The sequence below is a fragment of the Coregonus clupeaformis genome, chromosome 10 (assembly GCF_020615455.1).
Source record: "Coregonus clupeaformis isolate EN_2021a chromosome 10, ASM2061545v1, whole genome shotgun sequence".
Taxonomy (NCBI): domain Eukaryota; kingdom Metazoa; phylum Chordata; class Actinopteri; order Salmoniformes; family Salmonidae; genus Coregonus; species Coregonus clupeaformis.
The window spans coordinates 56186783-56203566 of NC_059201.1; the positions used below are offsets into that span (position 1 = coordinate 56186783).

General features: G+C 41.4%; 1 protein-coding gene across 1 annotated transcript in view; it reads right to left on the reverse strand.

Annotated features, from left to right (window-relative positions):
* The window catches only part of LOC121575585 (mRNA (2'-O-methyladenosine-N(6)-)-methyltransferase), a 39786-nt gene extending 23287 nt beyond the window's left edge, over positions 1–16499 (reverse strand). The window contains exons 1-5 of the mRNA XM_041888772.2: positions 15972–16499; positions 7051–7194; positions 4810–4934; positions 4458–4595; positions 3982–4124 (exon numbers count right to left, since the gene is read on the reverse strand). Coding sequence (XP_041744706.1) covers positions 3982–4124; positions 4458–4595; positions 4810–4934; positions 7051–7174 — 530 coding nt within the window. The 5' untranslated portion in view covers positions 7175–7194; positions 15972–16499. The remainder of the gene's footprint in view (positions 1–3981; positions 4125–4457; positions 4596–4809; positions 4935–7050; positions 7195–15971) is intronic.
* Between the last annotated feature and the right edge of the window lie 285 nt (positions 16500–16784).

A 16784-nucleotide genomic window follows, 5' to 3' on the forward strand; every position in this document is an offset into this window, starting at 1 on the left:
CTCTGTCATGGTTTAAACCATTTATTTATACACGACTGCACAAACTGTCTCCCTGCCAAAGCTATACTCACAGTAGGGCTGAATTTCGGCCTCAGCTGAGCTCCTTTAAACGCATAGATTTTCCTTTGTTTGCCACGCGCCCTCGATAAAAATTGCCTTTATCCAATGCATTAATTTGATTTATCCGTTGATTTATCATTGTTTGCTTTTGTCAGTCAGCTAAAATAAACTAAGCGCTCATTGCTTAGTTTTTCAGGTGTGCGTGGGTATTGTGGTGTTCTCCGTGCCGTCCGTGGCCAGAAGAAGTAGACCATTTATTTAGCTTTACTATTTTCTATCAATATTTGTTTTCTTTCCTATATCAGCTGATGATGGTCACCAATATTGCTAGATAACTAGCCTACAACTAGACACCAATGCGCATCCAATCCATCCAACATTAATGACAGTAGGATTAGTCTCCTGAGTGGCGCAGTGGTCTAAGGCTCGCAGTGCTAGCTGTGCCACTAGAGATCCTGGTTCGAATCCAGGCTCTGTCGCAGCCGGCCGCGACCGGGAGACTCATGGGCGGCGCACAATTGGCCTAGCGTTGTCCAGGGTAGGGGAGGGAATGGCCGGCAGGGATGTAGCTCAGTTGATAGAGCATGGTGTTTGCAACGCCAGGGTTGTGGGTTCGATTCCCACGGGGGACCAGTTAAAAAAATAAAAATATATATATATATATATATATATATTCACTAACTGTAAGTCGCTCTGGATAAGCGCGTCTGCTAAATGACACAAAAAAAAAAATAATACAAAAAATAATAGTTGACTCTTTCGGTTAGAAGCATTTGATTTTGCGATGGCATAGGTCTACATTATTTTGGATTTGTGTGCCCATGAGAACTGTTTTCATGGCGAAAAATAATGAAATGTTATGTAGGCATAGTTACACTTACTGCATTTTCTGAGATCCAGGAATCTTACAAAGTTTAAGTGCAATGTTCTAATTCAATTGTTAAATGCTTAATAATTACAAATAACACTGTCATGAATGTCATTAATGTAAGGAAAGAAAGGTAGTGTTTTATGTCACACGATCTGTGAAGACTCCATGCATTCAACTCATGAATTATGGACAACTCATGAACTAGGGTGTAAACATGTTTTGATTCAACTTGTATACTGTATTATATTGAATGTAGGCTACCTGTTCTGCATGTGTTCATGTGTGTCAAATTTCCTCGGCTGAGAGGGTAGGCTACCGGCGGTGGTGTAGGCCTACTGGAGGGTAAACACAACTAAACGCAGTTTACCCACCAATGCATATAAAATAGGCTTGGGCGGTATACCAGGGTATTTGGAAATAGCCACGGGATGGTTTTTCAATACTGTCAAAACTATTTATTTGAAGTATATTTGTAGCTATTTTAAGTAAATACCTGCAGTCAACTTATGCAATGGTTAGGAGATTTACATTTTACATTTTAGTCATTTAGCAGACGTTCTTATCCAGAGCGATTTACAGTTAGTGAGTGCATACATGTTTTTTTTTAACGAAACGAACCCACAACCCTGGCGTTGCAAGCGCCATGCTCTACCAACTGAGCTACACAGGGCCTGTAGCTCCCCCGATAAAGCAGATCGCGTTCTTATTTCACCGGCCATATTATTTTACATTATGAAGCTTACTTAGTTCCCCAGCACAGTTGAGCCAGTCATGTGTTTGTTTGTAAATAGCACAACAGGAGAAAGCGGAAGTAGGTGAGTCCAGCTGTGTATTGACAGGGGTCGCGTTTTATATTGAAAGTCAACAGTATTTTTTTTGCTTCAATAGAATGATCAGGGACCTGCAACTATAGTTTTCCTTCACAGAAAATACATTAGTGCAACACATTCGACATAAAATAGCTTCATTTGGCTGGCAGCCACACAAGTAAATGAGCTTACAATGTAATGTTCAGGCCTATCATAGAAAGAATATAGCCAGCTACATTTCCTAATGTTTTGCTTAAAGTTAATCTTGCATTGTACGTTCGGAAATTCTCATCCGAACTGAAACACAAAATTAGTCTATGCCGAGCAGGAATTACAATAAGAAGCATTCTAGACATTATATTTCTTATGCGTTTTATGTTTTTTTCTGTGAAAAATGCAGAATTATGCGTTAAACTTGCTATTTAAGTAAGTGGCTGAATAATAAGGTGACAGGGAATCATATTGTGTTAGCTTTCTGCCGTGTTTGAGAAGGTAAAGCCCTTTGGAAGAGTTATTTGTACAGCTGCCACTGCTACAGTATCTTGATTTCCTTATGTTTTTCTCCTCTGTTCTCACCCGTCTGCTCCTCCCCCCTCTTCTCCGAGCAGAGCAGGCAGGCCCGTTGCCCTAGAGACTCCAGACTCCACACAGACACAGCCTGTAGACATGCTGCTGGAGAGCCAGTACTGCATGCATCAAAACTTTGTTCATTTGCACAATGTTTCTCGTTCACATTCGCTTGTAAAATGTCCAAACTCATACCTATATAACTTTATGAGCTGGATTACAATTAGTTTGTTTTCGTTTGTGCTCGTTAGCATATTTACCTAGCAGCCTCCATGCAAATTCACTATTACTTGTACTAATTTTGTTAGCATTCTGGTAATGTTTTTTTGCGTTTTTTGGAGCCCACTTGTGAACTAAACTGGTAATACCTTCAATCCCAGGGTGAGAGAAGGCCGGTATGAAGATATGAAAATCTGGATACCGCCCAACCCTAATTGAAAGCATAGGAAGCGTTTACTTTTTTCACCGCGACCGGTAATCCGAGTTTACCCAACTATTACTTTTACCACTACATCACTGGCTACAGGTATGCTTATTTGAAGTTCAAGGTAATAGGCCTACACATTGCAGTCTAGTCTAGTAAATTGACCTTGTGTGTTAGGGTGACCATCCCGTTTTTTCCCGGGACAGTTTCAGCCCCATTTCAGGCTACAAAAAACGTCAATTTGTCAGCAAGATGCATCAATTAATGTAGGCCTAATCAATAGCTGAATGTCATTAGGAACACTTTTTGGTGTTTTGTAAACAGCTGTCTATTTCCATTCATCAAATGGTATACATGCATTGCACTGTTTGGATTATTTTGGAGTGGATGAACATGCACAGATAGCCTACGTTCTGAAGGGATTTGTTTGACAATCTGATGAAAGCATCATGACTGGTTGTGTTCATGCCACATTAAAAGGCAATTCATTTTTACCGTTAAATTACATATTTATTATTAGGTCCATAAAAAAAATGTCATGTCACAGTGTAATTCACACTGACTGTAGTGTACTATAGGCTATACAACCATTTATAGACACACAAGCAGATCAGCATATTATGCTACAGCAGAATCAACACTCCAACACGTTTCGACAAAACAGGTCTTCCTCAGGCAGCGTTCTACATAACATGACATAACAAAGGGCCAGTTTCTCTGCCTAGTCCTGGAATAAAAAGCATGGTCAATGGAGAATCACCATCGAAATAGCTTTTTAGTCCAGGACTACTAAACTTTAAGGAGCAGGTTAGCGTTTTTCATCATTAACCTTGTTCTGGAGGGAGCTCTGCAGTGGTCACTAGCTGGCACAGCCACAAAGTCATAAAATCTGATTTTAAACCTAACCTTAAACACAATGCTAACCCTAATGCCTAACCTTACATTAAGAACAAAAAGCTAATTTTTGATTTCATGAATTTTTACAATATAGCCAATTTTGACTTTGCAGCTGGCCCATCTAGCGGAACATCGCTCAGTTCTGCCTCAAGGACAAGACTCATCCCAATAAACGTCAACCTGTGTCAGAGAAATCGTCCCAAAAACTGGCAAATGAGCTGTTGGGATGAAGATCTGAGTCCGTACACCATGGTAGTGGTCATTTTAATTTACATTTTTATCAGTTGAAATGGACATGGGGCCATGGGATGTCTACATTTCGATTCCAGTGACTGATGTGTGGCTGTACTCACACGGTGGGACGGTATAGGGCCGGTGCGGGCTGCCCTGGCTTGTCCTCTGTGCCTGTGGTAGAGTTCCACGGCTTTGCCCCAGAGGTAATGGGTGAGATGGGCAATGTGGGTGTCGTTGGGGTTACAGGTATACCAATCTCAATCTGTCAATGACACAGTCACATATTGTATGAAAAATGTATGCACTCACTAACTGTAAGCTAAATTACTAAAATGTCAATATAATGTTGGATTAGAGTGACAAAGACGAAATATTCAAAAAAAAAAAAACGTATGAAACAATCGACAGAGACAAGGGGCACACCATATGATTCTGCTTAAACATTACTTTCCTGCTGTCAAATGTAAGAGACAGCACTGTGTAGTCCAGTAGATATGCTCGAAAATGTATCACTTTGGTATAGAAGCATGAAAATTGTCACTTGTATAATTTCGCGGCATTGACTGTAAGAAACGTGCTCTGCTCAATGACTCACCTTGGGCCTCTTGAAGCTGTTAGGACCCCCCTGGGCGGCCTCCTCCGACAGGCATCTCTTGCGCTGCCCGTTGCCCACGCCGGCGTCGCCTGCCCCCTCCGCCGAGGCCGGGGCAGCATTCAAACCCAGCGGGTCGGACTACAAAGACAGGAACAAACAGGGCAGCCGCCGCGTTAGAAAATTGCTGGAGTAGAGTGATGTTGATATAATGCAAGGAGGTCTTAAGGTTCAGACCAAGTTCCATCAAGAGACAGATACTGAGAAAAGAGAGCCTAAGGTACTAAGAACAGAACTAAACAGAAACATTTTCCCTCAGTCCCAAATCAAGAAGCTATAACCATTTTGCACTCACAATGACATCTTGCTGCCCCAGGACTGGCATCTCCCACATCGACTGATTGGTGAAGCGGTTGAACCAGTAGGGCCGATTCTCCCGCTTGCTCCAGCATTTTGACCAGCCGGCCTGGACGAGCTCGTCTGCACAAACAGGAAAGGTGTCAGAAAGGTCAAATCTATCTCGTCTGGTTCTTCTCACTTGTAAGTAGCAAGTCAACATAGACAGAGACAGTATCCTTTCCTTCCTCAGCACTGATCTTAAGCCTCATCTATACCCTACGTACAGTATCCTCATCTATACCCTACGTAAAGTATTCACACCCCTTTACTTTTTCCACATTATGATGTGTTACAGCCTGAATTCAAAATGGATTAAATTGAGATTTTTTGTCACTGGCCTACACACAACACCCCATAATGTCAAAGTGGAATTATGTTTTTCAAATAAGTATTTAACCTTTTTGTTATGGCAAGCCTAAATAAGTTCAAGAGTACAAATTTGCTTAACAAGTCACATAATAAGTTGCATGGACTCACTCTGTGTGCAATAATAATGTTTAACATGTTTATGAATGACTACCTCATCTCTGTACCCCACACATACAGATAAATTGTAAGGTCCCTCAGTCGAGCAGTGAATTTCAAACACAGATTCAACCACAAAGACCAGGGGATGTTTTCCAATGCCTCACAAAGAAGGGCACCTATTGGTAGATGGGCCAAAATAAAATAAAAAGCAGACATTGAATATCCCTTTGAGCATGGTGAAGTTATGAATTACACGTTGGATGGTGTATCAATACACCCAGTCATTTCAAAGATACAGGCGTCCTTCTTAAATCAGTTGCCAGAGAGGATGGAAACCGCTCAATTTCACCATGGGGCCAATGGTGACATTAAAACCGTTACAAAGTTTAATGACTGTGATGGGAGACAACTGAGTATGGCTCAATATTGTAGTTACTCCACAATACTAAACTAATTGACAGAGTGAAAAGAAGGAACCATGTACAGAATACAAATATTACAAAACATGAATCCTATTTGCAACAAGGCACTAAAGTAATACTGCAAAACAATGTGGCAAAGCAATTAAATTTTTGTGCAGAATACAAAGTGTTATGTTTGGGGCAAATCCAATGCAACACATTACAGAGTACCACTCTCCATATTTTCAAGGATAGTGGTGGCTGCATCATGTTATGGGTATGCTTGTAATAGTTAAGGACTGGGGAGTTTTTAGGATAAAAAAGAAACGGAATAGAGCTAAGCACAGACAAAATCCTAGAGGAAAACCTATGGCAAGACCTGAAAATGGTTGTCTAGCAATGATCAACAACCAATTTGACAGAGCTTGAAGAAATTTGAAAACGATAAATGGGCAAATGTTGCGCAATCCAGGTTTGGAAAGCTCTTTGGAGACTTACCCAGAAAGACTCACAGCTGTAATCACTGCCAAAGGTGGTTCTGCAAGGTACTGAGATATTTCTGTATTTCATTTTCAATAAATTAGCAACATTTTAAAAACATGTTTTCACTTTATTATGGGATATTGTGTCTATCCGTGTGATAAAAAAATATATTTAATCAATTTTGAATTCAGGCTGTAACAACAAAATATGGAATAAATCAATGGCTATGAATACTTTCTGAAGGCACTGTACGCATGGACGAACTACATGTAGCGTCGCAAAATAGCGTTGAATAGCAAAACTACACAGACGTTTGCAGCCCTGCAAGTCATAACTTTGTAAGAACACAGGATCCCCATTTTGGGTAGCTTTCTTGCACTTCGTACCTAGGGTATACATTAGGCTTAAAAATAACTGTACAGGTGGGTATCCTCTTGCCAAATGGGATTCTGGCATATTGCTTTCACTTATCCTGTATCGATAAAGAAAATGGCAGAAAAGGAAGCTAATTTCAAACTATTGTGAATGTGAGGGTACATTAAATACTGGCATCATTTCTTTTAAAGGTATTCTTTTTAAGAGTGGGGCAGTCCCACTGCTTTTATATATGTTTTGCTTTTTTATTGAAGAGATATTAAAGTGTTGGAAAGACAGGGAAGATAGGGGTGGTGAGTCAAAAGGGCAGTGGGCCAGATTCGAACCCATGCCGACTCCGGGATCAGTGGCTGTAACCACTGGACCACACAGCTCATTGGCATTATTATTTTACCATACAATGAATGCTTGGAGAGCAGAGTTACGGCATATATGCACTGCTTGTTGTCATGTCACTAGGGCTATCTTACCTGGCAACTCTGGCATGGGCTTGCTAGTTGAAGGTGAGACAGGAGACCCCTGTGTGGCAGAGCCTGTGGGAGACATCACCATAGCAGTGTCCCCCTTCACTGTTCCGTGGTTCTCACTTGACATCTCTCCTCATCTGTCCTGTCCTGAAAAGAGATGGTGCAAAAATAGCCAAGGGGTTTTCACTTAATTTGCCTGGTAAAGTATATACTGTGTACTTTTCAAATGACAGAACAATGAACCTAGCATGCTAGCTGTTTACTATTCTTAAATGTGATCAAATGTAAACTGTTCCATAATCTCCAAGGTACCCAGGGGGTGATTTGACATGCTTTCCGAAATAAGATTTTAATTCAAGGGATCAAGCAAGATATTCTATGCTATAATGGCGGTCCGCAAACAATCGTTTAAGGTGCATGCCACCACCTACTGTGCTGGACTGTGCGATCAATCATGTTTTGCTTCATTCTGTACTCCTAAGAAAAAATAAACAACAAAATCCCTACTAACTTCTAAGAAGCCCTCCCCCATACCCAAACCCCCCCACAACCCCATCAAAATGTTCCTCTGTCATGCTGAGACAATCCATCTTTAGGATTATTCAGCATTTAAAAAATAATGTCGACAGTAACATCTGCTACACCTATTAACTCTGTTGCCGGCATTTCTGCTTTCAGTAGTGTTGATAACCTTTCCAATGAAAGCTATGAAGTCAATTTTATTTCAAGTTAAGTTTTTGTTCAGTGCACTGCACAAGTACAGTGAAATGCTTTTCTTAATGGTCTTTCCCAATGCAATAATCAATATCAGTAGTACTATAAAAAAATTAAAAAGTCAAGTAGAACAAAAACACACAAGAAATAGAAATGAGGCCTCCCGATGTGGCGCAGTGGTCTAAGGCACGGCATCGTAGTGCTAGCTGTGCCACTAGAGATCCTGGTTCGAGTCCAGGCTCTGTCGCAGCTGGCCGCGACCGGGAGACCCATGGGGTGGCGCACAACTGCCCCAGCATCGTCCAGGTTAGGGGAGGGTTTGGCCGGCAGGGATGTTCTTGTCCCATCGTGCAATGGCGGGCCGGGCGCAGTGCACGCTGACACGGTCGCCAGGTGTACGGTGTTTCCTCCGACACATTGGTGCGGCTGGCTTCCGGGTTAAGGGGGCATTGTGTCAAGAAGCAGTGCGGCTCGGTTGGGTTGTGTTTCGGAGGACGCAGGGCTCTCGACCTTCGCCTCTCCCGTGTCCGTACGGGAGTTGCAGCAATGGGACAAGACTGTAACTATCAATTGGATACCACGAAAAAGGGGTACAAAAAATTACAATGTGCAGGGATACTGGAGTGGTAGGGTTAGACATCAGGATATATGATAAACAGAGTAGCAGCAGTGTATATGATGATTGTGTGTGTGTGTGTAGAGTCAGTATGAATGTGTGTCAGTGTGCATAGAGACAGAGGAAACATTTTAATAAAATAGAAGGGTCAATGCAGATACTCCGTGTAGCCATTTTGTTACAGACGGAATTTAAAATAGATCACATTGAGATTTTGTGTCACTGGCCTTCCGGGTTAAGCGGGCATGGTGTCAAGAAGCAGTGCGGCTCGGTTGGGTTGTGTTTCGGAGGACGCAGGGCACAATACCCCATAATGTCAAAGTGGAATTATGTTTTTAGAAATGTTTACTAATTAATTAAAAATGAAAAGCTGAAATGTGTTGAGTCAATAAGTCTTCAACCCCTTTGTTATAGCAAGACTAAATAAGGTAAGGAATATCCTTTTGAGCATGGTGAAGTTATTAATTACACTTTGGATGGTGTATCAATAGACCAAGTCACTACAAAGATACAGGCGTCGTTCCTAACTCAGTTGCCGGATAGGAAGGAACCCGCTCAGGGAAACCATGAGGCCAATGGTGACTAAAACAGTTAAGAATTTAATGGCTGTGATGGGAGAAAACTGAGGATAGATCAACAACATTGTAGTTACTCCACAATACTAACCTTAATGACAGAGCGAAAAGAAGAAATCCTGTACAGAATAAAAAATATTCCAAAACATGCATCCTGTTTACAATAAGGCACTAAAGTAAAACTGCAGAAAATGTGGCAGAGAACTTTATGTCTGGAATACAAAGCCTTATGTTTTGGGCAAATCGAATACAACATCACTGAGTACCACTCTTCATATTTTCAAGCATGGTGGTGGTTGCATCATGTTACGGGTATGCTCGCCATCGGCAAGGACTAGGGAGTTTTTTTTAGAATAAAAATAAACTGAATAGAGCTAAGCACAGGCAACATCCTAGAGGAAGACCAGGTTCGGAGTTGCTTACCAATGCGACATTGAATGTTCCTGAGAGGCCTAGTTACAGTTGACTTAGACCGGCTTGAAAATCTATGGCAAGACTTGAAAATATCTGTCTAGCAAAGATTAACAACCAACTTGACAGAGCTTGAAGAATTTTAAAAAAAATAATGTGCAAATATTGTACACTCCAGGTGTGCAAAGCTCTTAGCGACTTAACCAGAAAGACTCAGAGCTATAATCGCTACCAAAGGTAATTCTAACATGTATTGCCTCAGGGGTGTGAATACTTACGTGAATGAGATATTTCTACACTGCTCAAAAAAATAAAGGGAACACTAAAATAACACATCCTAGATCTGAATGAATGAAATAATCTTATTAAATACTTTTTTCTTTACATAGTTGAATGTGCTGACAACAAAATCACACACAAATGATCAATGGAAATCAAATTTATCAACCCATGGAGGTCTGGATTTGGAGTCACCCTCAAAATTTAAGTGGAAAACCACACTACAGGCTGATCCAACTTTGATGTAATGTCCTTAAAACAAGTCAAAATGAGGCTCAGTCGTGTGTGTGGCCTCCACGTGCCTGTATGACCTCCCTACAACGCCTGGGCATGCTCCTGATGAGGTGGCGGATGGTCTCCTGAGGGATCTCCTCCCAGACCTGGACTAAAGCATCCGCCAACTCCTGGACAGTCTGTGGTGCAACGTGGCGTTGGTGGATGGAGCGAGACATGATGTCCCAGATGTGCTCAATTGGATTCAGGTCTGGGGAACGGGCGGGCCAGTCCATAGCATCAATGCCTTCCTCTTGCAGGAACTGCTGACACACTCCAGCCACATGAGGTCTAGCATTGTCTTGCGTTAGGAGGAACCCAGGGCCAACCGCACCAGCATATGGTCTCACAAGGGGTCTGAGGATCTCATCTCGGTACCTAATGGCAGTCAGGCTACCTCTGGCGAGCACATGGAGGGCTGTGCGGCCCCCCAAAGAAATGCCACCCCACACCATGACTGACCCACCGCCAAACCGGTCATGCTGGAGGATGTTGCAGGCAGCAGAACGTTCTCCACGGCGTCTCCAGACTCTGTCACGTCTGTCACATGTGCTCAGTGTGAACCTGCTTTCATCTGTGGCGAATTTGCCAATCTTGGTGTTCTCTGGCAAATGCCAAACATCCTGCACGGTGTTGGGCTGTAAGCACAACCCCCACCTGTGGACGTCGGGCCCTCATGGAGTGACCAAAACATCAGCCAGGAAGCATAAGAACTGAGAAGTGGTCTGTGGTCACCACCTGCAAAACCAGTCCTTTATTGGGGGTGTCTTGCTAATTGCCTATAATTTCCACCTGTTGTCTATTCCATTTGCACAACAGCATGTGAAATGTATTGTCAATCAGTGTTGCTTCCTAAGTGGACAGTTTGATTTCACAGAAGTGTGATTGACTTGGAGTTACATTGTGTTGTTTAAGTGTTCCCTTTATTTTTTTGAGCAGTGTATATTTCATTTTCAATAAATTTGCAATCAATTCTAAAAACATGTTTTCACTTTGTCATTATGGGGTATTGTGTGTAGATGGGTGAGGAAAAAAATGCAATACATTTTGAATTCAGGCTGTAACACAACAAAATGTGGAATAAGTCAAGGGGTATGAATACTTTCTCAAGGCACTGTACTACGAGAGCAGCCAGGGTTGCTCCATCAGTCTGCCTAGTCGTTCCACCAATCTGTTTTACAGCGTCTGCATATGAGACATCATGATTGATTCTATATCTCTGGGCCTCTCTCTGCACCTGGCATCCACCAAATGCTGTGTTCCCACCCACAATTACAACATTTAGCCTTCACATTGTTCCCACAGTCACCGTAATCATGTTCCCTTCCACATTTGGCACATATTTTCTTTCCTTTACACTGTCAAATTGTTTATTGATCACTGCTAGACAACCATTTTCAGGTCTTTCAAATAGATTTATGTCAAAACTGTAACTCGGCCACTCAGGAACATTTACTGTCTTCTTGGTAAGCAACTCCAGTGTAGATTTGACCTTGTATTTTAGGTTATTGTCCTGCTGAAAGGCAAATTCATCTCCCAGTGTCTGGTGGCAAGCACACTGAACCAGGTTTTCAACTAGGATTTTGCCTGTGCTTAGCTCTATTATATTTATTTTTTATCCTGAAAAACTCCCCAGTCCTTTACGATTACAAGCATACCCATAACATGATGCTTGAAAATTTGGAGTGTGGTACTCAGTAATGTGTTGTATTGGATTGCCCCAAACATAACACTTTGTATTGAGGACAAAACGTTTTTTTGCAGTATTACTTTAGTGCCTTGTTGCAAACAGGATGCATGTTTTGGAATATTTTTTATTCTGTACAGGCTTCCTTCTTTTCACTCGGTCAATTAGGTTAGCAGTGGCGATCCGTTATTCAGGGCAGTTTTGAGCCACACAATTTTAGCAAAAAATAAATAAAAAATTTGCTTGCCTGTTTTGCATGTTATTTAGGCATTAATACGTGTCACATATCAGTTTGCAAACAAAGACACAAAATAAAAACAATCATTGAGTTAATTAAGCCGCATACAAACATGGTCTCTTTTTTGCTTTCTTGAGTAAGGCAGCTCCAAAATCCAGGTGTTTCAGCCTAGCTCAGTGCTTTCTGTGGTGGTGGGGCAGCCAGCGGAAAATACGGAGCGTAGGTGTTGGCAATGTTTTCTAGTTGCGCCGTGATTGGCTCAGTGTTCTGTCACTCATGGGGACACTACGTCACCGCCAAGTGTAAGGGTAGAGCTCGAAAATTCAAGACCCTTGGGTGCTGCCATAGAGTTACATTAGAAGTGCCCATCCAAGAAGGCTCAAGGTCATTGGCCACAGATAAAATGACGTCAAATCCCGTTATATCTACAGTAGCTTTGATTGGACTGATCATGTCAACATGATACTTTCAAAATCTTAGCTAGCAGTCATCATCATGAATCAAGTCGACAATCTACTAGCAAATCCTTTTTAATCCTTGTCATCTGAAGATAAATAATGAAGAGAAATTATAGATAAAACGTATCGGTGCTCATCGGCCATTGGACATAAACATTACACAACAAGTTGGAAATCACAAATTCAACAATGAGTGGTTTGGAAGGAATCAGTGGCTAACTGCAAGCATTGCAAGGCAATCACTAGCCTGCTATTCAGTGGAGTGGCTGTGTGGTCCCAAATCTGGGATACAGGGTCTCTTTTCCAAGTTTAAAATGATAAACATTCATCATTGGCCATGCTGTCAATGAAGCATGATTTGTGCCGCGCTCAAAACAATTGTTAACTCGGGAACTGCGAAAACTTGACTTCAGTGAGTTCAAGACAACTGGGAACCCAAGGAAAAAATGAGCTCCGACTGTGAAAATACGTTTTGAACGGTCATCCAACTCGGAATTGTAAATCCGGAACTCGGGCCTCATTCTAGAGCTACGACCTGAAGATCACTGAAGTCATCATGATTCAACCTTGTTTTTTTCCCGAGTTCCCAGTTGTCTTGAAAGCACCATAAATCCAGAGAATGCCAGACTTTGCCCACGAAGGACCGCCGCGCCACCTTCCTGTTCAAGTGAGCACAGCACAACAAGGTGAGTCCAAATATGTATTGTATGCTGCTGCATAAATGATGTAATATGCCAGGAGAAATGTATACTGTAGCTAAGAAAGTAATAATAAGTGTATGTTGTGTAGTAAGCTGTTAGTAGCCCATGTGCCACCCCTAATCATTTGGGATATTTTCCCCTCTTAATTTCGCCTACTGTTCTGAATTGGTGGTGCACATGTAGCCTATAACCTGTTTCAGAGAAATGTAATCATTGAATATTGTAAGAGCTTTCATTGTCTGCTTATATGCCCCCTTTATTTATCCTACGGTTCTGACTTGGTATACAGGGAGAACACTGTAAAAATGGCCCATGTTCTGAATTCTGTCGCTGTACATTTCAAAAGTGCTAAACAAATAGTTATTGAATACGTCCGTCGTAGCTCGCTCATTAATGTCTTAATCGAAATTACGGATTGCTTCTTATCCGCTTGTCGTCCCCTTATGCCATAGTTTTTACATCTCAATTGTCAGTAGAAACCACATTTGTTTAAGCAAGTCAGCCATATCAGCTGTGTTTCGCTGCCAGACAAGGCTACGCTGATAGCCAGGTGTAGCAGTGGTAAGATGTTGGGACTGCTGTTGGGACTCTGCTGTTGGGACAGCTTTATGTAGGCCCTAACAGTTTGTGGGAACAGTTTGACACCGTTATAGTGCAATTAATGTATTGTTTAGTGTTGTGTTGTGGCTTTGCTGGCATGCATCCCACATTATTTTTTTTTGCCCCACCAAGATTTACATGCCAAAATCACCACTGTAGGTTAGTATTGTTGAGTAACTACAACGTTGATCTATCCTCAGTTTTCTTCTATCACAGCCATTAAACTCTGCAACTGTTTTAAAGTCACCATTGGCCTCAAGGTGAAATCCCTGAGCAGTTTCCTTCCTCTCCGGCAACTGAGTTAGGAAGGACGCCTGTATCTTTGTAGTGACTAGGTGTATTGATACACAATCCAAAGTGTAATTAATAACTTCACCATGCTCATAGGGATATTCAATGTCTGCTTTATTTTTATTTTTTACCCATCTACCAATAGGAGCCCTTCTTTGAGAGGCATTGGAAAACCTCTTTGTGGTTGAATCCATGGTGAAATTCACTGCTGGACTGAGGGACCTTACAGATAATTGTATGTGTGGGGTACAGAGATGAGGTAATCATTTTACAAAATGTCCATGCAACTTGTTATGTGACATATTAAGCACATTTATTTAGGCTTGCCATAACAAAAGGGTTGAATACTTATTGACTCAAGACATTTCAGCTTTTTATTTTTTATTAATTTGTGAACATTTAAAAAACATAATTCCACTTCGACATTATGGGGTATTGTGTGTAGGCCAGTAACCAAAAAATCTAAATTTTATATATATTTTAAATTCAGTCTGTAACACAACAAAATGTGGAAAAAGTAAAGGGGTGTGAATACTTTCTGAAGGCACTGTATAATGTGGGGAGGTTAAAATAATAACAAAAATCTACCAAATCTATTAATTTTATAATGTTCATTACTTCTCCTTGCCATTCACCTGATGACAAGATGTGAAAAACATGTTTTTGCTAACATATGATGGGGTTCGCCGGTTTGCAGGTCCCTTGGCAAGAAAAGGTTGAGGACCCCTAGGTTAATCGGATTGGGTATAGTCCTATAAATGAGGCCCTGTGGTCACATCAAACACCATCATAACTTCACGCTCTCTTCGCCAGAAGAGCCACTGCTTTCAGTAAGTAGCATGGTCTCTCTTTTTCCTATTACTTTCCACGACAGAACATTCAGGTACTTTCCACTACAGAACATTCAGGTTCTTGACCTCATCCTCCGGACCCATATCATCAGAACGATCATCCATATTAATCGCATTCCAGCACATCGGTTGCTTCTCCAACCGCCGCATCCTCACTAGCCTACTCGCAGCGTTCAAAGGATCTTCGCCTGGTCATATCATTTCATTGTGGTTACTTTTCAACAAGTAAGACCTCTTGATTGTCCTGACATTTCTGCATTTACAGTCTGGAGTGAATGGTAGCCTACTAGTGTAGTGGTAATCATTCAATGAATGAATGATAGAACCCATTCATCCAGACCCGTAGCGAGCGCATAAGAGAATGAGATAATAAATTAGCCAGACTAGTGTTTCTAGGGAGGTAACAGTAGCTAGCTAGATTGTGTTGTACTTCCACAAGGTGTTATTGGCAACATAGTGCACCGACATATATCGTCATAATCTCCGTCAAATCCCTCCGAACCAGCAGAGTGAAACCAGCGGTGGGGATTACGCTGGTGAAAATAAACTAACTAGCTAAATCAACATGAATGTATTATGTATAAAACATGTAGCTAGATAGTTAACGTTAACTGGCTAGCTATACCTATGTATTCTAGTACCTAGTGTTTAATTATTAATTTGATGTCCTTTTGATTAACATAACACATCAAATTGACATCTTGCAGATGCGTTTTCTATCTTTCTCGTTGATAACAGAAATGAGCAAAAGGACACGCATGCGCTGTTACACCGCCCACCCCAGTTAGAGCCGCCCGAAAACAAACACGAAGGAGGAGGGGATAACATCGGGTAGCTGCGCTACACAATAAAAGGCAACGGCAGCATCTCGGAACCCAAGTGGGGGATACGTGGAAAACAGATAAAATACGGTAGGATACTGTACGAAACGGGGTTATTGAGACATAAAAATGACGAGAATTAGTAAGGGTACCCGTGTATGCTGTCAAAATAGGCGTATCTGAACTCCTTTAATTTCAAACGCATACAAATATTTAGGCGCGCACTTTTGTTGAGACAAGATGGCGCGCGATATCCAGTCATTGCCACTGAACCCCTTGCAGACAATATTGTTTGTTTATTTCGTGCATTGACAATGCGTGCACATTTTTAGTGGATAATATGATACCCTGCGTATTCCACCACCTGTCCATGCCCTTGCTGTATCGCTAATGTGGTTATTCCCCTTACCTTATAGAGGTTTGTTAGGAACCTTGTATAGCCTTTGCTCTATTCAATCCGGACCTGCCTCCGCCTCTCACTCCCCACCTTCTCCGCCATCTTGTATCGGGGACTCGGGCCTTGGTATTGCGCACGCGCAAGTTTAGTTGTCGTTCTAGGCAACATTGAGAAGTAGCCATATGTAGAAGGACATTTGTAAACGTCGACATACAGTGGAAGCTTAGTAGCTAGTTGTTCAGAACTTTGCTTGTGAAAGTAGTCATGAAAAAACACATTTGCAAAGTCGTCTGAACTATTTAACCAGTAATACTCCGATGGAATTACGAAATAATATCGAATTATGTGCACTTTTGTTTTGTGCAGTGCCTACTTTTTCGATTGATACAAGCCATTATTAGTGACATGCTCAGTAGTCTATGTATTTATTATAATGTTATTAGAAGATGTTGTATTATGCTTATGTGATGATACCATGTCAAACAGATTTATGCACTCATGTCTTTGTTGCATGTGAAGACTAATAAATGAACAACTTTCAATTAATGTTGCTATTCTGTCTCTTTATTTGTATTGTTCCATTATGTGTGCGCTGAATGTTAAATATTATAAAATGTATAACACATATTTTTGTTATTGGTAAAATAAAAGTTGCAGTCCTGGTAATAGGCTAGAGGAATTTCAGAGGTTTCTAACAATCAACACCATCTGTTCCCTGCACATGATCTCAATAAATCACTTTTTTATAATTGATTACTGTGCCTCAGGTGTGACTGGGTTGTTTGAAATGTGCATGCCCACAGTGTTACATCTGGGGTGTAATCA